Source organism: Octopus bimaculoides, chromosome 9 (assembly GCF_046866305.1).
Source record: "Octopus bimaculoides isolate indiv1 chromosome 9, ASM4686630v1, whole genome shotgun sequence".
Classification (NCBI taxonomy): domain Eukaryota; kingdom Metazoa; phylum Mollusca; class Cephalopoda; order Octopoda; family Octopodidae; genus Octopus; species Octopus bimaculoides.
The window spans coordinates 35,493,325-35,520,152 of NC_142936.1; the positions used below are offsets into that span (position 1 = coordinate 35,493,325).

General features: G+C 37.0%; 1 protein-coding gene across 1 annotated transcript in view; it reads left to right on the top strand.

Moving 5' to 3' along the window:
- The window catches only part of LOC128248719 (max-like protein X), a 31,381-nt gene extending 11,511 nt beyond the window's left edge, over positions 1 to 19,870 (top strand). The window contains exons 5-10 of the mRNA XM_089357424.1: positions 11,528 to 11,628; positions 12,692 to 12,788; positions 16,326 to 16,425; positions 16,853 to 16,937; positions 18,483 to 18,599; positions 19,454 to 19,870. Of these exons, the coding sequence (XP_089213550.1) occupies positions 11,528 to 11,628; positions 12,692 to 12,788; positions 16,326 to 16,425; positions 16,853 to 16,937; positions 18,483 to 18,599; positions 19,454 to 19,519 (566 nt within the window). The 3' untranslated portion in view covers positions 19,520 to 19,870. The remainder of the gene's footprint in view (positions 1 to 11,527; positions 11,629 to 12,691; positions 12,789 to 16,325; positions 16,426 to 16,852; positions 16,938 to 18,482; positions 18,600 to 19,453) is intronic.
- Positions 19,871 to 26,828: the final 6,958 nt, after the last annotated feature.

Here is a 26,828-nt window from a genome sequence, read left to right on the forward strand (position 1 = left end):
TGTGTCTGCATGCCAGAATTCATCCCCATACATTTGAACAAGATCTTAGACTCAATTCAGATGGCTATGTGAAGCTGCTGAAGATTGTGGTTAATCCCTGGCTGGAAAAGGTTGCTGCTGGAAGGCCATATGTGTGGCAGCGGGATTTGGCCCTTACCATACCTCCAGAAAGAGAGAGAAGTAGTTGTTGAATTTCACCAACTTCACCAGCCCTGGTTTCTGGCCTCCTAACTTACCCCTATTGTAATCCCATGGATTACTATTTGTGGGACACTGTTGAGAAAGACACCAATCACTCTGTCTGTAACACCAGGCCGAGCTGGTGATGAAGATCAAGAAGATGTTTGAAGGTCTTTCCAGGGACACAGTGAGGAATGCATGTGCCAGGTTCCAGAGCTGTCTTGAGACTGTGGTGGACGATGGGGGTGACTATTTTGAGTAAACTGCTATCACCCAGCCATAACCTAGTTGATATTTTTTGATTAAAAAAAGTTTTTGGATGGGATATTGTGTTTTCTTTTCCTTTTATGCAAACTGTCAAATTAACCTGAACACCCTGTGTATTCTTGTTCATATACTTGTGGTTTATTGGCTTAGGATATTATTACCCTTAGTTTATAATCGAAGTTCCTACTTTGAATTTATAGTTATAAATTACATGTGTAAATCCAAGTATACGTGTTTATAAAAAGTATAAGAAGTCTGAATATTAGAGATAAAAGTTAAAGATCTATTAATAACATTCCTTAAATATATATAAATGTATGTATATTCTTGATATATTTTCTGCTGAGAAGATAATATATTAAACAAAAAAAAACAATTACCAGTATAAAATATGTTTTTGTTTTGTGTGAATAGGAAGCTAGTTTCCCAGTCATGTGGTTTTGGGTTAATTTCTGCAGCATGACACCTTGAGCAAATACCTTCTATAACCCTGGGCTGACCAAAATCTTGTGAGTGGAATTGGTATAGTGTTGGTCATTGGGCGGTTACCTCCCCTGTCAGCATTTGTTTATACAGCTGTACTCCTCTTATAGCATTAAGAGTATTTCAACTCTAATTTCTAGCAATGTAGGTGCTTCAACATCCTTAGTCAAACTTACTGATGATTGAATATTTCCTTTATGGTATCACATTGCATCCAGCTGTTTATACATACACACTCACACACACACATATATATATATCAACTTTAAATAGAGCTCAAAACTGATCCATTGACAATACTTTATTATAATAATAGGTCATTTTCATTATTATTATTATTATTATCATAATAAAGTATTGTCAATGGATCAGTTTTGAGCTCTATTTAAAGTTGATATATATATATATATATATATATATATATATATATATATATATATATATATACAAAAACTCAACTGTGAGTATTTTGCTAAGTTTGTTAACAGATACGATATTCTTTTGCCTAATTTTTGGTATAATATATATATATATATATATATATATATATATATATATATATATATATATATATATATATATATAGGTGTGTGTGTGTGTTCTTTTATCTTGATATTGCATGATAGTTGTAAATTAGTGTTATTTGTTTCCAATCTTCCATAGAAAGCATGTCTAGCCAAGGAGAAATATTATCTTGCTTGGAAACAAGTGAAGGTTAGTGACAGGAAGAGCATCTATCCACAGAAGATCTGCCTTAACAAATTCTGTTTGACCTATGATGCTGCTTGTTTGGGAAAATGGATGATAAATTGGTGATGATTATTATCATCATCATCATTTAACATCCATTTTTCATCCTGGCATAGGTTGGACAGTTGAACCAGAATTAGCAAGCTGGAAAGCTGCACCAGGTTCCAGTGTGATTTGGGTTAGTTTCTACTGCTAGATGCCTTTCCTATTGCCAACCACTTTAAAGAGTGCTTTTTATGTGGCCTGGTATGGATGCTTTCTGTTTAGTGCCAGTGCAGGTGCTTTTTACATGGTGTTTAGCACATAATATATATATATATATATATATATATATATATATATATATATATATATATTGGAAGAAGACAATGGAGATTGTGAAGTTAATAAGAGTTTATTATCCCTTACAGCTGTTTCAATTATACATAGTGAATTAATTAAATATTAAGTTCGTATTTCTGAGCCTAATCTCTTCAGAGGGAAAAAATATACCCTTAGATGTTTTGTATGCTTGTTTGTAGATATATCACAGCAGACTGAATGATACTGTTTATGATTTATATTATGTTTGACCAAGGGGTTGGTTGGTGGTAAAATAGGGTAGGTAAATAGAATTAGAGTAATGAATGAATAAATTAAATAGAGATTGTAAAGGAAATTACAATATAAATAAGGTAAGGAAGTAAAGTGCATTTGTAAGTTGCAAATGAAGTTGAGAAAATTTGTATAGATATACAAGTACACACACGTATATATGCATGTACATACATTCATCTGTATGTACATATATATATATATATATATATATATATATATATATATACACATAGAGACCTTCAGATATATTTGCACACATATATACATTTACACGTGCACACCTACGTATATACACACTTATACACATACACACATATGCACATCATCATTTAACGTCCGCTTTCCATGCTAGCGTGGGTTCGACGATTTGACTGAGGACTGGCAAACCAGATGGCTACACCAGGCTCCAATCTGATCTAGCAGAGTTTCTGCAGCTGGATGCCCTTCCTAACACCAACCACTCTGAGAGTGCATTGGGTGCTTTTACGTGCCACTTGCATGAGGGCCAGTTAGGCGGTACTGGCAAAGGCCATGCTCAAATGGTGTTTTTTTACATGCCACCTGCACAGGAGCCAGTCCAGTGGCACTGGCAACGACCTCACTCATTTATTTTTCATGTACCACCGGCACAGATGCCAGTAAGTCGACTCACACACACATATATGCACACATACACACACACACATCTATATATATATAGTGAGAATTTACAAAAAAAAACAAAAGACGAAGATGGGTGTGTAAACAGTAAGCACATATATTTACACTTTTTTTTTGTTATTCATCACCCCTAAGAAGACATTGAAATAGATCTATGTTGATCAGTTAATTTCAATTGGTTAGTGGAATTTTGAATTTTTATTTTTACCCCATTGCGTTTCTAGGGAAGTGTATTTGTATAACAGTTTCTTAAAATTGTAATGTCTGAATTTACTTGTGAAAGTAATAAATGTCTATGTGTACATGCTTGCAAGCATACGTAAAATTTAATCATAGATATATACACACACATATATATGTGTGTGTGTGTGTATATATATATATATATAATAATATTAGGGACAAAATCCAAAATTACAGGTAAAAAACTCAATTAAAATCAATTTATAAAAAATTAAAATTAAATTGAGCCTTATAGATAAAGTATATATAAAATATATAGTTTTAGGGAAAATAACCAATTTTCAAGAACTCATCGATGAAAATCCACTATCACATATAGAAAAATTAATAATTAAAAGCACAATAAATGAGTATAATATAAAGTAAAGTAAATATCATAAGATAAATATAATAAAAAGATTACACGTGTTTCATAACCAATTTTCAAATAGAAAAGAAATTTAAATCGATTAAAATCAATTGAAATTATCGAAAATAAGTTCTATTCAAAAATATAGCTACTCGTCAGATCGTAAGTAGAACAATAATTAGATATATATCAACCAACAATAAGTACCAAATGAATTAATATGAAATACTTATTATATAAAGATAGAAAAATTATTTAAAAAATATCATAATATCAAAATAATAACCATTCAATAATCATCCCTTCATCCATTATAATAACATGTATATTATATACAAAAGACATCTTACATAAATTATCATTGTTTTAAAACAATGATAATTTATGTAAGATGTTTTTTGTATATAATATACATGTTATTATAATGGATGAAGGGATGATTATTGAATGGTTATTATTTTGATATGATATTTTTAAAATAATTTTTCTATCTTTATATAATAAGTATTTCATATTAATTCATTTGGTACTTATTGTTGGTTGATATATATCTAATTATTGTTCTACTTACGATCTGACGAGTAGCTATATTTTTGAATAGAACTTATTTTCGATAATTTCAATTGATTTTAATCGATTTAAATTTCTTTTCTATTTGAAAATTGGTTATGAAACACGTGTAATCTTTTTATTATATTTATCTTATGATATTTACTTTACTTTATATTATACTCATTTATTGTGCTTTTAATTATTAATTTTTCTATATGTGATAGTGGATTTTCATCGATGAGTTCTTGAAAATTGGTTATTTTCCCTAAAACTATATCATCATCATCATCGTTTAACGTCCGCTTTCCATGCTAGCATGGGTTGGACGATTTGACTGAGGACTGGTGAAACCGGATGGCAACACCAGGCTCCAGTCTGATTTGGCAGAGTTTCTACAGCTGGATGCCCTTCCTAACGCCAACCACTCAGAGAGTGTAGTGGGTGCTTTTACGTGTCACCCGCACGAAAACGGCCACGCTCGAAATGGTGTCTTTTATGTGCCACCCGCACAAGCCAGTCCAGGGGCACTGGCAACGATCTCGCTCGAAAATCCTACAGGAGCCAGTCAGGCGGTACTGGCAACGGCCACGCTCAAAATGGTGCATCTCATGTGCCACCCGCACAAGAACCAGTCCAGGGGCACTGGCAACGATCTTACTTGGCTTGCCGGGTCTTCTCACGCACAGCCCATTTCCAAAGGTCTCGGTCCGTAGTCATCGCCTCGGTGAGGCCCAATGTACGAAGGTCTTGCCTCACCACCTCAGCCCAGGTCTTCCTGGGCCTACCTCTTCCACGGGTTCCCTCAACTGTTAGGGTGTGGCACTTTTTCACGCAGCTATCCTCCTCCATTCTCACCACATGTCCATACCAGCGCAATCGTCTCTCTTGCACGCCACAACTGATGCTTCTAATGTTCAGCTTTTCTCTCAAGATACTTATTACACTCTGACGGGTATTCACATTGACATTACACATCCAACGGAGCATACTGGCTTCATTCCTTGCGAGCTTACGTATGTCCTCAGCAGTTACAGCCCATGTTTCACTGCCATGTAGCATGGTTGTTCGTACGCATGCGTCATACAGTCTGCCTTTTACTCTGAGTGAGAGTCCCTTTGTCGCCAGCAGGGGTAAGAGCTCTCTAAACTTTGCCCAGGCTATTCTTATTCTAGCAGCTACACTTTCAGCGCACCCACCCCCACTACTAACTTGGTCGCCCAGATAGCGGAAGCTATCGACTACCTCTAGTTTTTCACCCTGGAATGAGATAGAAGTTGTTTCCTGTTTGTTTGCAGTCTTTATTGCACCTGAACATCTGCCACAAACAAAAACTAACTTGCTAGTTAACCTGCCTTTGATGTTGCTGCACCTCTTATGTGTCCATAGCTTGCACCGGGTACATCTTATAGAGTTACTACCTACTCCTTTTCTACATACTGAGCAGGGCCATCTACCTGAAGGGGTTTGTGTTTTATCTACCTTCCTACTTATTAGGATTTTGGTTTTAGCTAGGTTGACTCTAAGGCCCTTCAATTCTAGACCTTGCTTCCACACCTGAAACTTCTCCTCTAGTTCTGATAGTGACTCCGCAATTAGGGCAAGATCATCAGCATAGAGGAGCTCCCAGGGGCAACCTGTCTTGAACTCCTCTGTGATTGCCTGGAGGACTATGGTAAATAATAGGGGGCTGAGGACGGAACCTTGGTGGACCCCTACCTCTACCCGGAATTCATTGCTGTACTCATTTCCAACCCTCACCTTACTGGCCGCATCTCTGTACATGGCTCGCACAGCTCTCACTAGCCATTCTTCTATCCCAAGTTTCCTCATTGACCACCAGATAAGGGATCGGGGGACCCTGTCAAAGGCTTTCTCCATGTCAACGAAAGCCAGGTACAGAGGTTTATCCTTGGCTAGGTATTTCTCTTGCAACTGTCTCACTAGAAATAAGGCATCAGTAGTGCTTTTACCTGGCACGAACCCAAACTGCATCTCTATATATATATATATATATATATATATATATATATATATATACACACACACATATATACATACATATACACATATATATGTACACATACACATACACCCATCTGCTGCACAAACTCAAGTGTATATATATATATATATATATGAGAGATTCTGTCCGTTAGTGTGTTTGTTTTACCCATAAAATGAATCTAAATGGTTCAAGGGAGGCAACACTAATTGTGCACAAACCTATGACGAATTGCATTGAGGCAAATATTCTCACTGGTTATGGTAAACATGACACCATCTTCATTTCTCACATACCAGTTATACCTTCTAATTTCCCATTCAAATTTAAGCCCTTACAGTTTCCTATCCCACTTTCTTTTTTTTCTCTTATATGATACACACATACAGGATGAGTAAACCTAAATCTGACAGGACACAGCATTTATAATTTCAGTGGACTATTACTTACTGTTGCTTTGCCTTCCATTCCTGTAATATAGCATCAGAATTTCAGCACTAACACTAATAGGAGACAGCATTTGCCATTTCATTTCCTTATTACTTACTGGTATTCCTAATCAAAAAAATGTCTCCTAAAAAATGACTGACAAAGAACGAACACCAAACAACTGCACGATCTGTAGCAGAGAACGTGGATGAGACACGTGCAAACCTAAATCTGTAGTCGTAGTCTCAACCTGATTCAGACTTATAACTGAATCTTTCAATTTACCTTGGGTGTACTCCTTGGGTGTATTCAAATGTCAAAAGAAACCATTCAGGTGTCAAAAAGAAACGCCAAATAAACATTTGATGTGCAATGCTTTTTCTCTATGAACAATGATGTTCCACTTGACCTGCAGCCTTTTCAGTGCCCTCACAGTCAACTGGTCTCCATAAAGCTATTCTTCTATATGATATACCCATTTTTCTAGCTTCTTGGCCCGAGAAACAGTAAAAGTAATTAACCGATCAATGACAGGTATTACTGCTAGTATATATATGTGTGCGTGTGTGTGTGAAATTAACATGCAAGTGGCTGAGCACTCCTCAGACGGGTGTACCCTTAGCATAGTTCTCAGGGAGATTCAGTGTGACACAAAGTGTGACAAGGCTGGCCCTTTGAAATACAGGTACTACTCATTTTTGTCAGCTGAGTGTACTGGAGCAACATGAAATGAAATGTCTTGCTCAAGGACACAACACATCGCCGGAAATTGAACTCACAACCTTACAGTTGTGAGCCGAACACCCTAACCACTAAGCCACGCATCTTTACATATATATATATATATATATATATATATATATATATATATATCACCTGAATGTCGTCGATGCCAATGCTCCCTGACTGGCTCCCATGCCAGTGGCACATAAAAAGCACCATCTAAACGTGGCCAATACCAGTGGCTCCTGTGCCGGTGGCACTTAAAACGTACTGTCTGAATATGATCGATGCCAGGGCCACCTGACTGGCTGCTGTGCCAGTGTCATGCAAAAAGCACCATCCAAACATGGTCGATGCCAGTGCTCCCTGACTGGCTCCTATGCCAGAAGCACATAAAAAAACACCATCCGAACGTGGTCAATGCCAGTGGCACACACCATCCGAATGTGGCCGATGTCAGTGTCCCTGGACTAGTCCCTGTGCCAGTGGCACATAAAAAGCAATATTTGAACATGTTCAATGGCAAGCCCACCTGACTGGCTCCTGTGCCGGTGGCACGTAAAAAGCACCCACTACACTCTCGGAGAGGTTGGCATTAGGAAGGGCATCCAGCTGTAAAAACACTGCCAGATCAGATTGGAGCCTGGTCCAGCCACTGGCTTTCCCGACCTCGGTCAAACCGCCCAACCCATGCCAGCATGGAAAATGGATGTTAAACAATGATGATGATGATACATATATATATATGTATGTGTGTGTATATACATATATAAAGAAAACAAGGAAAAAATTTTTATTAAGTTTCTATTCATATCTATTACAGAATTACCCCTCTGATAAAGAATAAATATAGATTATTATTAGTTAATTTAAACAATAATTTTTAAAATATCAAGTAGTTTAAATAAATAGAAGAGTTGTTGTATGAAGATGCAATTGTTTATATATTTTTTGTTGCAGTTCCAGATAGGAGAAGACTCAGATAATTATATACATATATATACACACCTATCTTATTGTTGTATGTTGTGGTGACGAGTGACTCTCTTGGACATGAACGGGTTTTGATGGTTGTGGATTGCACTTACTTGGTTGTATTGTCCATTAGAGTGTTTTTGTTGTTTTCTATTTGTAATTGATGTATGATTGAATAGTTAATGCTCACGCTAATAATATATAGACATTTGAATTATGTTTTACAATCCAGCCGTTCTTTCACACAGTATTTCATCTATCTTTAAACCATGACCCTGAAGTGACTTATATATGTAAGGGAACTGTTATTGTGTATATATATATCAGAAGATGGATATAAGTCAAGACAATTTGTTGGCCTTTTTGGTTATTTTAATAATTGTTTATGTTCGAGGCAATGACAAGTGACCAGGACCTTTGGAAATATGCAGTACGTGAGAAGAGCTGGCAAGGCAAGTGAGAGCATAATCTGTGATCTCTGCCAAAAGTGTAGCCATCTCACTAATCCGTATCTTTACTTTATTGGACACTAAAAACCCTGCTTGCGAAGACCTGTTGAAGCAAGTGAATTTGGAATTTGAAATTTGAATCAGAAATCGAAATCGAACCGAATCCGACGACTGGCACCCATGCCAACTTCTCCTTCATTGGACACTAAACTCTACTTGTGAAGACCTGTTGGGGAAAGTGAAATCAAAATTGAACGATACTCGATGACTGGTCACCGCACCAGTGGAGCACTAACAGCACTGTTGAGTGTGTTCATTGCCAGAGCAGCTGTCTGGCTTCCGTGGTGGCCCGTAAATAGCACCATTTGAGCGTAATCGTTACCAGTGTTACCTTCTAGCACTTGTGCTGGTGGCACGTTAGAAAATCATTCAAGTGAGGTCATTGCCAGTGCCGCTGGACTGGCTCCCGTGCAGGGAGCACGTAAAAAACACCTTTTGAGCGTGGCCGTTGCCAGTACTGTGTGACTGGCCCTCATGCCGATGGCACATAAAAGCACCCACTACACTCTCGGAGTGGTTGGCATTAGGAAGGGCATCCAGCTGTAGAAACTCTGCCAAATCAGATTGGAGCCTGGTGCAGCCTTCTGGCTTGCCAGTCCTCAGTCAAATCGTCCAACCTATGCTAGCATGGAAAGCGGACGTTAAACGATGATGAAGATGATGATGATGTTATATTATATTCATAGTACATTATGTACTATTATAATATAAATATATTATTGGATTGTCAGTAGTATCTCTCTAATTTATCTTTGTAATTGTATTATACCCATATTTATATGGTATTCAACTGACATACCAGTGAATTGGATGTTTAACACACCCTTTGAAGGCACACACATATGTACCCATACACTCAGATCCATGAACGCATATAGATGCGTATTCACATACACACACACACACACACACATATATATATATATACACACACACATATATATACATAAACATGTACATATATACACACATATACACATGCATACATATATACATACATACATACATACATACATACCCGCACACATGTACATATATGTGCACACATATACTCGTGTATACGAATACATACACCATGTGTATATGTACGTCTCAGCATACATACATACATACACTCACTCACATCTCAGCATATCTATGTACACACACATACTCGTATCCACAGACATATACATACATGATTCTTGCACATGCACACTCATGTGTAATATATATATATATATATATGTACATATACAGGCATACACATACATTCATAAACATGTTACCACCTGTACATACACATACACGTATACATATATATATACACATACATACAAATATGTGTGTATATATACATACACATGCATACATAAATGTAGACATACATGTACATATTTGCACAAGAATATAAGTACGCACTTACATAAATGCATACACTTATGCATACTTAGTCACTTATGAGTATGTGCTCATGCCTTGGCACACGTGTATATATACACATACAAAACATCTAAGGGTATATTTTTTCCCTCCGAAGAGATTATGCTCAGAAATAACTTAATATTTAATTAATTCACTGTGTATAATTGAAACAGCGTGGAGGCGCAATGGCCCAGTGGTTAGGGCAGCGGACTCGCGGTCATAGGATCGCGATTTCGATTCCCAGACCGGGCGTTGTGAGTGTTTATTGAGCGAAAACACCTAAAACTCCACGAGGCTCCGGCAGGGGATGGTGGTGAACCCTGCTGTACTCTTTCACCACAACTTTCTCTCACTCTTACTTCCTGTTTCTGTTGTGCCTGTAATTCAAAGGGTCAGCCTTGTCACACTGTGTCATGCTGAATATCCCCGAGAACTACGTTAAGGGTACATGTGTCTGTGGAGTGCTCAGCCACTTGCACGTTAATTTCACGAGCAGGCTGTTCCGTTGATCGGATCAACTGGAACCCTCAACGTCGTAAGCGACGGAGTGCCAACAACAACAACAATTGAAACAGCTTTAAGGAATAATGATCAATTTGTTGTTGATAAACTTTTATTAACTTCACAATATCCATTTTCTTCTTTCTTTATATGAATATAAACTACAGTTTATATACGCACCTGTTATTTTAAAGAAATCGATTCCCCCAAAATATTAGGTATTGAACCAATATTTTCTTGGATGACCCATCCTTTCATGAGGCTAACATAACCTCTAATTGAATTATATATATAGGCGGAGGAGTGGCTGTGTGGTAAGTCGCTTGCTTACCAACCACATGGTTCCAGGATCAGTCCCAGTGTGGCAACTTGGCCAAGTGCCTTCTACTATAATAGCCTTGGGCTGATCAAAGCCTTGTGAGTGGATTTAGTAGATGGAAACTGAAAGAAGCCCATCGTATATGTATGTGTTTGTGTTTGTCCCCCCAACATCGTTTGACAACCGATGCTGGTGTGTTTATGTCCCCATAACTTAGAAGTTGGGCAAATGTGACCGATAGAATAAGTACTAGGGTTACAAAGAACAAGCCCTGGGGTTGATTTTCTCAACTAAAGGTGGTGCTCCAGCATGGCTACAGTCAAGTAAAAGAATATATATATATATATATATATATATATATATATATATATATATATATATATACATATATATATATATATATATATATATATATCATAAATATATAGGCAAAATATATTTACCCGGCAAAATTGTTAATTATTAATTTTATTACTAATTGACGATTCCCTGCCCTGCATATCTATATATATATATATATATATATATATATATATGTTGGTAATAAGATTTTGCATTTACTTGGAATTTCAAACAATTTTCAGATGATGAAGATAGTGACAGCCGTACTACTATGATGAGTTATAAAGATCGCAGACGAGAAGCTCACACACAAGCTGAACAGAAGCGCAGAGATGCTATCAAAGTAATTTATTTTCATTTCTTTTCCTTTTTTTTTTTTGTGTAAGTCTGAAAAAGAATATGGTAAAATGAAATGGTAGTGATTAGAATTGGTAGGTGAGCAATGGTCCTTATCAGTGGAAATTAAATTTAAGCAAGTCAGGTCTTATGTTAAGTGTGCCATGAGAAGTAGAGACTCCTGCTAAAAGTCTGACTTGAAATGCTTGTCTTTTCTTTTCATGGCACATTAATACACACCTCTTTATATTTTCTTTTCTTTATATATATATATATATATATATATATATATATGTTCCAAAACATATCACCACACTAAAGATATATATACTGTTAGAAAGAAACATGCTGTGGAATTGTCTCAGGTAAATTTTATGGAGTGGGCAAGTCAGTTATATCAACCCCAGTACCTGACTAGTGATGGCGCATGGCTCAGTGGTTAGAGCGTTGAACTCACGACTGTCAGGTTGGGAGTTCAAATCCTGGACTGGGCTGTGTGTTGTGTTCTTGAGCAAGACACTTTATTTCATGTTGCTCCAGTTCACTCAGCTGTAGAAATGAGTTGCGATGTCACAGGTGCCAAGCTGTATCGGCCTTTGCCTTTCCCTTGGATGACATCAGTGGCATGGAGAGGGGAGGCTGGTATGTATGAGCAACTGCTGGTCTTCCAGACTTATGCCTTGGAGGGTAACTTTCTAGGTGCAATCCCATGGTCATTCGTGACCGAAGGGGGTCTCCGTAGTACTTGACTGGTACATTTTGTCAATCCTGAAAGAACGAAAGGCAAAGTTGATTTTGGCAGGATTTAAGCTCAGAATGTAAAAAGTGAGAGTAAATGCTGTTATGCACTTTGTCTGGTGAACTAATGCTCCTACCTTAGGTATTCATAATGTCCTTGGATGGATCCAAACCACCACCCTTTTGGATAACAACTGTTGTGTTATATAATGCAATTCAGATTTTTGTGTAAGTTATTTTGAGATGCCTATGTTTTAAATGATATTTTTGTAATTTGAAATGATTTTCTTGTTATATAAAGTGTATTGAAAATCATTTTCTTTGTTTTGCAGAAAGGTTACGATGACTTACAGACGATAGTGCCAAAATGCCAACAACCTGACAGTTTGGGATCTCAGAAACTTAGCAAGGCATCAGTTTTGCAAAAATGTGAGCTGGTTTTAACATTTGCTGAATGATTTGTTTTTCTTTTCAGTCTTAGCACATTAGTTAAAGGTGGAAGGTTAGAATATATTATTACCCCAGCAATGGTGTAGATACATATATTCTATCACCATATGCCTCTCACTCTCCTCATGCACTATGCCTGCCTCTCCCACTCTCAACTCCTGCAATGCACCCAATCACATGTCATTTCCTGTCTTTTGTTTTTTTACTCTTTCATCATTACTCCTCTGTTACTCTCCTCTTTTTCTACCATCTGTTGTCTACTCCTCCTACCTCCCCCAATTCATGCTGCATTGGCAATCTCCCACCCCATATCCACCATGTCTACTCTTCAGCCCTACTCAAATTTGACAGTTGTTGCCTACTACTCCTCTCATCACCAATTCTTCATCTTTCACTCCCCAATACACCTCAACATCCACGTTCCCACATTCCTGGTTCTTCTGTCCCCACTCACTTCTACCCACCTTGTATCTTGAGGGTCCAACATGACACCTCATCACTCATCCCCACCTCCCCCAAGCTGCCCTTGTGGCAAAAATTTGAAATAATTATGCTCTTTTACTGGTTTCAGTCATTTGACTGGGGCCATACTGGAGCATCTTTAATACTTTTAAAAGATTTGTACTGACCTCAGTACTTAGTCTGGTTCTTAATTTAACAATTGGCTATGTCACTTTTTTGGGAACTATTCCACTTACTAAATACTACCAGGCATTAAACTTAATTTACCATTTAGTCTGGCTGGAAAAGGCAGTGTCTGTAACCTTTTAGTTATTTCAAGGTGTAGGCATGGTTGTGTGGTTAAAAAGTTTGCATCCCAACCACATGGATTTTGGTTCAGTCCTGTTGCATGATACTTTGGGCAAGTGTCTTCAACTATAGCTTGTGACTGGATTTGGTAGATAGAAACTGAAAGAAATCTGTTGTGTGTGTATTTATGTGTTTTTTGTCTTATTGTCTTGACATCACTTGATAGTTGTAAATGATTATCACTGTCACACAAGCTGTATAATTCAGTTCCATTATTCTGCAAGATTATGTCTGGCAACAAGAAGAGCATCCGGCTGTAGAACTTCTGCCTCAATAAACTCCGTCTGACTTGTACAAATATTGATAAGTGGATGTTAACCCTTTTAAAATGGGTGACATAAATTTATGCATGCAATGTACATGCTTTAAATTGGTCAATGTAATTGTATACTGCCTGACTTACAACCTGTTGCCTGAGTTAGTACCGACCCACTTGCCAACTGATAGGCCAATTAGATGTTTGATGTAAATATTTACCACCTGATAGGCTGGTCCTACCACTCTGGCTCTGTCACCTTTATTGTTGTGTCCTGTTTCAGTGAATTTACGGTTGTCGCGCTAAGCTACAGCAAGCTACACCACCTCACCAGTTGTTTCTTCTGGTTCAGATGATGACTTGGAGAGTGAGTATTTTCACAGTTCAGAATCAGGTGATTCCGATAGCAATGATAATATTCTGGTGAATCAAATGTACAGGCGAGCAGCAGTGAATGGCTCTGGATAACAAAATGTCATGTGGTGAGTGAGAGACAATTTCGTCTGATAGCATGGGTTTACTGGTATGCCTGGCATAAAGGCAAGCCTTGAACATGGAAGTTCTCCATTGAAAATCTTCCACGAGTTTTTGATAGATGAAATGTTCCAATATATAGCAGACGAAACGAATGACTAAGCTGAAAACCATCCCCAGCATGTCAGACCTGGGCATGGCAGTGATTGGTTTCCAACCACCGGACAAAATCAAAGTTCTGCTTGCCCTGCTGATACTGATGGGCATCATGAAGAAACCAATCCTGGTGTCATATTGGAATCAGGATCCAGCCACATCGACACCTTTTTTTCTGGAAACAATGCCATGTGATGGATTTTTGGTGCTTCTTTAAAATCTACATTTCAACTCAAGTGAGAACCAGGATGACAGGCTGCGCAAAATACATCCTATTGTTGACAAAGTGATTGAAAATTTTAGAATGGTGTATGTCCCCACACAGGACATTTGCATGGATGAGAGTTTGTGGAAATCCAAGGAAAGGCTCTGATTCAAAAAATACAACCCGACCAAACATGCCTGCTTTGGAATGAAGGTTTATAAAGTATGCCAGTCAACTAGCAGAGCCTGTGCGTACACATGGAATTACAAAATCTACACTGGTCAGGACAGATTGGATCTTCCAGTGTCTACTCAAGTTTCAACTGATGTGTTGTTGCTGAATGAAAACTTGTTACAATATTTATATGGATAACTGGTTTTCCAGTACAGACCTCTTCCTGCAGTTGCAGGTGAGGAGGGCTAATGCCTGTGTGACTGAGGATGCACAAGAAAAACATGCTGCCTGATCTTCACGAGATAAAACTTTGATAGGGGGAAACAGTGTACTGATGCACTGATTGTGACATGACAAGAAAAATGTCTTATGTTATCCACAATGCATTCTGCAAGCGTGAAGGACACTAGGAAACAAGATGCTGACAGTAATGCCATAATGAAACCAAGTGTAGTTGTTTCATACAATGAAGGGATAGGCAGGGTTGGTCACTCAGATCAGCTTGTGACAACACACAAATCGGTGAGAAAATTTGTGAAATGTTACAAAAAAATTTTTTTGTATGTAGTTGACATGTGTGTCATGAACTCACATTAGATTTGGTAGGTGCTTGGCTGTGTGGGGAATGGATTGATATTTAGGAATCTATTGTTCCCTGAAATGATAGAAGCATCAGACCTGCCAAAGTATAGAATGCGTGAATGTCCTTGTGCTGGACTCTCTCCTCATCACATGGTAAAGGGATGTGGACATTTTCCACGACTGTTTTCCCCCACCGCCAAGAAGACAAATGTTTCAAAGAGATGCACAGTTTGTAAAGCAAAATGGAAACATAAGGAAACTAGATACTATTGTTCACAATATGATATGTCACTATGTGTGGTACCCTGTTTTGAACTCTACCACATCAAAGTCAATTTTTGAATTCATGTGATTGTAAATACTTGAAGTTGATCTGACTTGTACTGTCAAGTGATCTTATTCAGGAATAATACTATAATTCAGGAATAATACTATATGAACGTCCTAAACAAGGATATAGTTGAAGTAAATAAACAATACTTGCACTAAAGTGGTTGACATAAATATACACCAAATGTTCTCTTGCACTGAGTGCTGAGCTCAATTGGCACAATTACCGTTGCTGCAGGCAGGCAACCGAATGAATCACCACCATAAACAGGCTAAAGTGATTAACATAAATATATGCCAAACCATTGTTGTGTGCTAATTGCTGATCTCAGCCAAGATGATTACTGTCAATGCAACCTAGTTGGTTGATAAAAAGAAACCATTGTCACAGGGTTAAAATAATCACAATGAAACAATCTTGATGATAATGGTGAATGTAATAGAAACAAACTTTATTCAATTCTTTAGATATAATACATGCATTAGAACTAAACTATTTTTAATGATTTTATTATTTTTACTTATTCAGCCATAGAATATATTAGCTTCTTGGTGGATCAGAAATCTAAACAGGAGCTGGCTCTTGATACTCTCAGAAAAGAAGTTATGGCTTTGAAGATTATGAAAGCGTAAGTAGCAATCTTTTTATTTCCAATTTTAAAATATTTTAGACTTACAAAACAGCTATGTAGTTATAATGAGTCTGCTCCAAATCTATGTGGTAGAAAGATGAAAGCAAAATGTTTCCTCTAAGTAATGTATAGAACAGTATCAAAGTTACATGAAATTAAGCGTCAGCCTTTCTTTTCTTTTCTAAATATGTAAATATTGAAGATGTACTTGGAAAGGTTGTCTATTCTAGAATGAATGAAATTTGAGAAAGATTATGATGATGATAACAAAATTTCATTGATCTGTTTAATAAACGCTAGGATGAATGCTTAAGAGATATCAAACATAAGAATATGTTTAATATTAGAATTGTTTATGCACTATAATTGGTATTTTTAGGCTGTCTATTTTCAACTTTAATTGTTAAATATATTTGATTTCTAGCAACTATGAACAAATTTTGAAATCTCACCAAAACACACCTCTTGCAGGACAAAATCAGGTTTCTGACGAAGTCAAATTTCAAGTAGTGAGTAAATTTTCTTTGGTATTGAGTGTGTTACAGGAAAATGTCTCATAGCCTATTGCATCATTGCAATACCAGTGGAAACTTGTTCTTTACACAGTTCCTGATCATTTTGATTGAACCATGAAGCACAGCTAGATAATTATATGTTAAATCTCACTGCATGGTAACTTTAATCAAGTGTCTTCTACCATAAATTCAGGTTTGTCCAACACCTTGTGACTGAAATTTAGTTGACAGTCCTTGGATAATAAATTTTACCCTTTTGATGCCAAACCACCTGAGACTGCTCATCATCTTATGATCATTTAACGTCTGCCTTCCATGTTGGCATGGGTTGGACAGTTTGACAAGAGCCAGCCAAGTAGAAGACTACACCAGGCTTCTGTGTCTGTTTTGGCATGGGTTTTATGGCTGAATGCCCTTCCTAACACCAACCACCCTGCAGAGTGGTTATATAATAAAAACTTTCAAAATTAACTGAAACAAAAAAGCAGTATATTTCTTGAAAATATGCTAAGTAAGAGGTTAAATCATTGGATAAACATCGGCACCTGGTCCTTGGATACCTGTAGCAAAGGTACACTATTCAAGTTTTTAGGCCATACTTGTGGACTCAGGATAACTTCTTCCCTTTCATCAAATTCTGAAGGCCCTAAAAAGGATTGTGGATGCTGTTCTTCTGATTAATCCATTAAAAGAGACAAAAGTCAAACTTGAAACTGTTGGCATCTTTTAGAATTCAATGATGAACATAGCTAGTTTAGATTAAAGTTTACTTGTATGTTGCTTAAATTGTCTAGTTTTAAAAGTAATTTTCTATGTTGAACTTAGAAAACAATGTGGCTGTATTAACAAATTAAATCATTATTCATCATCATCATCATTATTTAGCATCCACTTTTCTTTGGTTACATAGATCAGATGGAATATGTTGAGACAGATATTCTACAACCCTTAACTGTTTTCAAGCAAAGCAATATTCTCATGGCTATACATGTTTCTCATGGAAGATCAGAAACAAATGACACTACTTGTAGAATAGTGATGTTCATTTACAACCTTTACATGATGTCAGGATAAGGGTACACACACATGCTGGATGTCCTTCGGATGGACTGCTTTTAGTTTTCATCTGCCAAATCTACACAGAAGGTTTTAGTTGGCCCAGGGCTATAATAAAAAACACTTGCCAATGTGTCACACAGTGGGACTAAACCAGAAACCATGTGGTTGAGAAGCAAACTTCTTAACCACACAGCCATACCTGTGCACACACACACACACACATGCATGCACATACACTCACACACATACATCACTTAGCCACCTGACCTAAACTTTTTAACTGCTACTAACCAGTCATATCTTCATATACACACACAAAGCTACATACTAGTCTCAGACACATGCACTCAGTCACACAGAAATATATACACGCACACACACACACACAATGTGTTTTACCATTTTCCTTACAATATTTTTGTTCTAATTTTATGATTTGTTCATTATTTTTATTTTGTTTCTTTACTCTTAAAATTTTAGTTCAAGCAGATTATGGACTCCTTATTCCAGTCTTTTGTATCAGCAGTGTCAGTTAGTAACTTTACTGAACTTTCAACATGTGTGATAAGTTGGTTAGAAGCATATTGCAAACCTAAGGTAAGGCTAATCTCTCTCTCTCTCTCTCTCCATCCCCCCTCCCCTTGTTTTTGTGGCATTCTCACAAGTGGTAGGTATAGCTTCATAGTTCAGAAGTTCAGCTTCACCACTATCTGCTTTAGGAGTTTGTACCTCTCCACCATCTCTGTACTGTATCATAAGCAAATGTATTTTATCATAGTTTTGGGTTGACCAAAGTCCTGTCAATGAAATTTGGGTGACAGAAACGTTTTGGAAGTTCATTGAAAGGGCTCATTACCCACTTTCGCCAAGGAGACAGTAACACACACATTTGTGCATGTTACTGTTTCCTTGTCTTGATGTGTGATAGCTACAAATGAGTGTGACCATTTTACAAGCAGAGTCCATTGTTTCCAAACTTCCGTGAAAACGTCTGGCTATGGGAAAATAATTCTTTATTTGAAAACAAAAAGACAGACAGATGATGACAATGTTGCTGCTGCTGTCGTTGTGCTTGTAGTAGGAGTATATTATAATACAAGCTAGATGTTTTCCCCTGTTCCTTCTCAGAGAGCAGTAACTATACATGAAATGACTAGGCTGCTCCATTCAATTCATGCCAGCTTTGTGTGCTGGCATAAAGAAATATATATGCATATGCATGTGTGTGTATATAGCTGAAATTTACTGGTATATGAACAGAAATCAATAGAATATATACCAGATTGGATCCTGTTGCCATGATTCTTTTTTAACAATTTGTATCAATATGTTATTTGTATAACTCTGTGTTATCACATAAATTTTTTTTTTTAAATTTTGTTGGTGTATCAATTACATCTTGATATACCCACACAATCCTGTAATATATTTTATTTCATTTTTTTTTCCAGATTTTGAAAGGACTTGTGGTTGGTGTTTTACAGCAGGTTTCTAATCAACCAAATATCAACCAATAAACACTCTCTTTGTGTGAATAGGAGGCTGAAAACCATTTTCTCTGCTTTGTAGCTGAGCCCGGATTGAATGATGAAAACTTAATACTGGTTAATGGGCCATTGCTGTTTTTATTTCATCTTCCATATCCTGTCTTAATGATTTTACTTCTGAAAGAACAGTTTCTAAGTATTGAATTACAGCAGTGACTTTTAATGACTGCAATGTTATTCAAACATTTTGCAATAACCATTATAGGTGCTGCATTTTGCTCACAAATTTAAACTGACCAAACAATTTTTTTTTTTTTTCTTTGTCATGTTTCTGAATATAGATATTTTATATTTAAATTTTATTAAAATCTATAAATTATATATCAATGTTTCTTTTAATAACTTTATATATTACCCACCCTTTCTGATCCTTCATTCCTATTTCTATCTCATATTGTATTTTGAGAGTACACCCTCACCATCTTTCTTCTCTGTTTCCACCTTTGGAAGCCATGTATTTCCTCTTCAATAAGACGTCTGTTCTTGTCTTATCATAGTCTAACATCTCAATGCCTGATATAAGATCACTTCCATCAATACTACATTCTTACTCAGTTGAGGGGGTCTTGTCTTGCAAATTGCTTAGTGACCTCAATAGGGTTAGTGCCATGAAAAAAGCACTCAGTAAACTGGTTGGCATTAAGAAGTGTATCCAACCATCGAAACCATACCAAAGCAGACATTAGAGCTCAGCACAGTCCTCTGGTTTATTAGATCCTCTTAAATCATTCAACTCTTGCTAACATAGAAAACAAGTGTTAAATGATGATGATGACTAAGCATTGTAAGAACAAGAAATACAAATTATATAGTTATACTTTCATGTGTTAATTAACAACTTAAAATTTAAAAACAACTTTAACGTAAAATATATTACACAAAATGTGAAGTGTAAATAATTGAGAAATATGAGTTTGGTATAGAAAAGAAACTGTTTGGATTCTACATGTGTGTTGATAACACCATTCTTAACTGGATTAATACACTGGAATCAGTTGCAGCTATTCTAATGGTCATGTATAAAGTTTCCTATTGAGAGGACCTCTACTTGGTGGCTTAACCTACAAGAAATCAGATGTGGTATGTGCCTATTCTGGAGGAAGTGATGAGTGTTACGGGATGAAACCTAAACCATCATTGCTGCCCATCCAGAAAAATTTGTATCAATGTCTCTTGTCCACAAGCAGTTTAGCTGAGGCCCCTCTCCATTGTTCCTCATGCACACAACACACATCTACATACCACTGCTCAAGCATTTCAACAATTTCACCAGATCTACTTTTCATTGTGGCAACACCAAGCTTGTGAACCTGGAAAGCCTGGGAGGGGATTTGGAGGATGTTATCAGCATCTAAATAGATCTTTGCAGTTACTTGTCTGGAGGCAGTGGATCCTTGTGCTTAGTGTAGGTAGGTACAGGTTGCAGCATGAATTACAATTTCAGTTTGAATTTCCTTCAGTCCAGTACTGGGGTGGGGTGGGGTGAGGGAATAGATAAGGTTGAAGGAGGAGTTTTTTTCAGTATTATCAAAACAACAATTAGTTTTTGGCAATGCAGAAGGAGCCAAGCACACTGTGATAATATAGCCTTTTAAATTATCATCATCATAGTGTAAACATATATACATAAACACACACACATACACATAAGCACATACTTGAACAATGCATCACATATAAAAACATGTATGTATGTCCCCACAAGATGCTTATATACATATAATTATGTGGTGTCATCTGCAATGACTATATATATATATATATATATATATATATATATATATATATATACACACATACATATGATTATGTGTACATAAGCACATTCTCATATGTGAGCAGATGTAAGCAAAATATACAAGCAGTCATATTTGTGCATGCACTTGAACTTCCTTCGCAAAGGTGGCAATAAGGAGTGGGAGAAGTAACAATAGAATTGAGATTATATAATTAGACAGCCCTCTGAAAATTTCTGACAGAAATTAAAGTTATTCCTTGTTGATAAGAAAGCCCCTATATTTAGTACCTGTAAGAAAGATAGACAGATCGGTAGATAAAGACATGTCCATATCACAGAAAGAGAGAGATGATATTATTACTATCCTTAAGAGAGACTTCAAACAGAGAAACTGAGGTGGAGAGAGGCTGTAGGGACTAAGGAAAATTTTAACGTAATTATACGGTCATGTATATAAAAGAGAGCAACAAATTTGGAAAGGCTGAATAAAATAAAATAAATTAGTTTGCTTAGCTTTAGTTCAGGTAGCAACTCAGTATGACAGCTCAACTGCTACAAAGTAAATTGAGACCATGTTTAAGGTTTTTTATGATATTCTGGGATCCCCCAAAACACAGGAAAATCTACAAGTGTTGGAAGAAACTATTATTTGCCATTTTACTGACAATATTATCACCATCATCATCATTGAGAATATGTAAGAGTGCTAGAAGAACTATTTAACCATTCACCACTGCCATCATCAACAAGATCACACATCTACCAAATATATCCTTTGTGATCTATATGGGAGTTTCTGACAAATTGAAAGTTCTTTGCCTATCAATATAGAACACCTATTATTTAGCACCTGTAAGTAAGATAGACAGATCACTAGATAGAGACATGTCCATAATACCACAAGGGGGAAAAGAGCAAGAAGTGAGAATGAAAGTGATGTTAGCCTTATACCCTAGTCTCAACCATTGTCTTTCTTGATAATAGAATACCAAGGGGAGAGCATACTATGGGCTGTTTGATTCTTTGTATCCCTTTTCCTATTGTTATATAATCATTTAACATCTGTTTTCCATGCTGGCATGGGCTGCACAGTTTGATAGGAGCTGACCAGCTGAAAGGCTGTTCAGGCTCCATGTCTGTTTTGGCATGGTTTCTACTGCTGGAGGCCCTTCCTTATGCCAACCACTTAATGTGTATATGCTTTTTATGTGGTACAATCACTTACGAGGCCCCAAGATTAGGGGTGCTCAGCTGGAGAGGGTTGCAAGTGATGAGCCTGTATGCAAGCGTAACTGTGCTTTTATGTAGCTTCAAGTGTCTTTTCAAGCACAGCAAACCGCTGGGAGTCTTGGTCCCCTGTCATCCCCTCTGTGAGTCCCAACATCTGTGTGTATATATATATATATATATATATATATATATATAGTTTTAGGGAAAAGAACCAAGGTTCATGAACTCATTGATGAAAATCCACTGTCACATATAGAAAAATTAATAAGTAAAAGCACAATAAATAAGTATAATATAATACAAAGTAAATATCATAAGATAATGATAATAAAACGACTACACGTGTTTCATAACCAATTTTCAAATAGAAAGAAAATTTAAATCAATTAAAACTATCAAAAATCAATTCTATTCAAAAATATAGCTAATCTTCAGGTGAAAATACTTGGTTATACTTGAGACTGCTCCAATCTGGCCAGCCCCAAGGAAAATCTAAGTTAAGAGCACTAGATTCCTTGGAAGAAAGCAGCAAATGTACATGAAATCAAGGACAGAAAAAAACAGAGAAATGGTACACAAATACAAATGCAAACAACAAGGCATTAACAACAGGTGTCTTTCAACTAAGGACGAATTAAATTAAAAGTATGTATATATAAAGTGAATCCAAACAAAAAAGAACAAACAAGAAAAAAACAATAATGCAAGAACGTGATACAAGTACTGTATTATCAGATGCTCAGGAAAGGAAAGAAAGAGGATTTAATGTTTCGAGCCTTGCTCTTCTTCAGAAATAGAGTAAAGTCCAAAGGAAGGAAAACGGAGGAAGAAAATCGCCAATGATACACATGCGGTTACATTTTGAAATAACCAGAAGGGAATGGGTGAAGAAAAAGTTCTTTCTGACAGGAGAGTGCAAGAGAAGGAGATATGTATGTGTATGTGTGGGTATGTGCGTGCGCAAAGGTTTGTGTGTGTGTGTAACAATAGCAAATGTATGTGTGCATGTGTATGCGTGTGTGGTTTTGGCTGTTTATATGTGTGTGAGTGGACTTTGTGTCGTTTAATGTAGGAAGAATTTACAGTGGGAATTTTAGGTAGGAGTGGCTGTCTTTTGTGTGTCTCCTTTCACATGTGCATAGGAGAATGGTCAGTAGAAATGTAGTTTGAAGTATGTGTATCTGTGCGTGTATGTATATGTTGTGTGTGTTTTGTGTGCAGTGTGTACCTGTGTATGTATCGGGTCGTGTGGGGTTGTGCGTTACTGTATATATGTTTGTGCGTGTACGTGTGTGCGTGTGTATATCCATGTATGTATAATTGTGTGCGTGTATGTATGTGTTGTGTGTGGGAGGTATGTGTGAGTTTATTTGCATATGTATGTGTATATGTATCTGCATGTGAGTGTATGTGTGTGTGTACATGTGTGTGTGCATGTGTATGTGTGTGTGTGAATGAGGGGTTGTGTGTAAAGGTATATGTGCACTTTTTTGTACATGTATGTGCATGCATGTGTGTGTGTGTATATGTACGTGTAGTTGTGTGCATGTATGTATTTATGTGTGTGCGTGTATGTTATATTGTGTGTGTATGTGTGTGCATGTGTGTGCGCATGTGTGTTTATGTATATATTGTGTGAGTGTGTGTATGTGTATGCATTGTGTGTATACGTGTGTATGTGAGGTTCTGTATGTGTGTGTTCGTGGGGTTGTGTGGGGGTATATGTGCGTTCTGTGTGCGTATGCTTACGTGCATGTATGTGCATGTGTATTTATGTCCATGTGTGTGTAATTGTGTGCATGTCTGTATGAGTGTGTTGTGTGTGTGGGTGGTATGTGTGTGTACATGTGCGAGTGTAAGTATGTGTGTGCGCGTATGCATATGTGCATGTGAATGTGTGTGTGTGCGGGTGTGTGTATATGCGCATGTGCACGTGTGTGTATGTGCATATGTGTGTGTGAACATGGAGATGTGTGTCGAGTTGTGTGCATTTTGTTGCATGTATGCATGTGTGTGTGTATGTGTGTACGTTTGTGTGCATGTGTTTGTGTATATAGGTGTGTGTCTGTGTGTGTGTGGGGTTGTATAGGTTAGGTATATGTGCATTTCTGTGTGTGTGCATGTGTGTATGTGGGTATATGTGTGTATGTATGCATGTGTGCACGTGTGTGTGTGCACATGTATGCGTGTGTATGTGCATGTATGTGTGTGGATGTATGTGTATGTATGTGCATGTATGTGTGTTGTATGTGTGTGGGAGGTATATGTGTGTGGGAGGTATATGTGTGTGCATGAGTGCATGTATTTTTTCGTATGTGTATATGTACGTGTGTGTGTGCATGCGTGCGTGTGTATAGAAATGAAATAAGATATAATAAATTATAATAAAAAAGGTTGATAGGGGATAAAGAAGTTAATACTATATAAAATGGCGCAATAAAAACAAAAAATGAATGATGAACAAAAAATGAAATTAAGTTTATTTGTTGTAGGAGGTTGTAGAGACAGTCATTAGGAGGAGAGGGTTGTGTTTAGTCTGAAGGGGATAGTTGTTCATAGATTAAAAATATAACATTGTTTCAGGTAAAGTCGTGAGTGTGTGGATCCGTGGTGTAGAGTGAGGCCAAAGATGGAGATGTTAGAGGTGGCCAAGCGTAAGTGATGAGCGACGGGGGTGTTCGAATATAGCTGAACATCCCTTAGATATTCAGTGAACCAGTTGGCCAGCCGGCGGCTGGTCTACCTACATAAAGTTTACCACAGAGGTTGCATCTAATACAATATATGAGGCTAGAAGAGGTGCAAGAGAAGGAATTTGTGATGTGAAGAGTGTGCTTGATGGAACCAGTGAGTGAGGTAGTGTTGGTGATGAAGGGGCAGGTGTGGCAGTGGGATCTGGGGCACGGGAAGGATCCAGGTGGGGCTGGGGGGAAGAGGAGAAGGTGTTACAGACTAGATCACGTAGGTTCTGGGCGCATTTAAAGGAGGATGAGTGGTTTGGGGAAAATGGGGCAGGTGGTGTAATTGAGCTGGAGACAACGGAAGGCGTGTAGGATCCTCTGATGAAGGGGTAGGGTGGAGGGGAAAGGGAGTGTGGTTAGGGGATTAGTGTGGGGAAGGAAAGAGGGCAGTGGTGTGATCGATTCGACGAGTGTGGGCAGGGGCGGTTTGGACAAGGGTTGAAGGGTAAGGAGGGTGCAGGAGGGAGGGGCAAATGTATATCTATAAATGTTTGTATGTGTGTATGTATATATATATATATATATATATATATATATATATATATACTTACGCTTGGCCACCTCTATATCACTTACGCTTGGCCACCTCTAACATCTCCGTCTTTGGCCTCACTCTACACCACGGATCCACACACTCACGACTTTACCTGAAACAATGTTATATTTTTAATCTATGAACAACTATCCCCTTCAGACTAAACACTACCCTCTCCTCCTAATGACTGTCTCTACAACCTCCTACAACAAATAAACTTAATTTCATTTTTTGTTCATCATTCATTTTTGGATGCCGAGGCTGAAGTCTGCTTCGGCTTCTCATCAGCTCTTAAGACAAATGCTATGAAAGGAATCGTTGAATAAAGGGAAATTACTCCAATAGGCTTGGGGAAAGTAATACTTCATTCATAGAATCTACATATGCACATATATACACACACACATACACGTACGTGCACACACACACACACACACACATACATGTATGTATATATATATATATATATATATATATATATATATGCATACTCACACAAGCATGCACATATATCTGTAGATATCTACAGATAGCATTTCTTTATTAGAGGAATTAGGCCTTGAATGATTATTATTATTAAACCTTGACGGTTTATGTATTGTACTAATAAGAGCTTTCCTACTTGTACGGATATTTCTAATTTATTCCTATTTTATTTTATTTGTATTATTTAAATAGTAGTATATGTTATTTGAATTTATAAAGACCTGAAGAGTGACTTCATTCTGAGTAGAATTTATCTTGATCGATTTATTGTGAATTGTACAGATTTTTCTGCTATTATGGGGCCACAAAACGCGCATAGTCTACAATTCACTTTCTTTTTTATCAGCTTACTAAACTGAATTAAATTTTTAGTCAAGTGTTTTATAGATTTTTATGGATTATAAACTTTTCTTTTAGATTTTATAGATTTTTAAATTAGTATTTTGTAGAGTACGTTTTTCTTGATGGTGCCATATCAATGTATAATTTACCAATAGCAGTTGTGGTTTTTACAATAGCTCCTAGAGATAATATAGTATAGATTTCCAT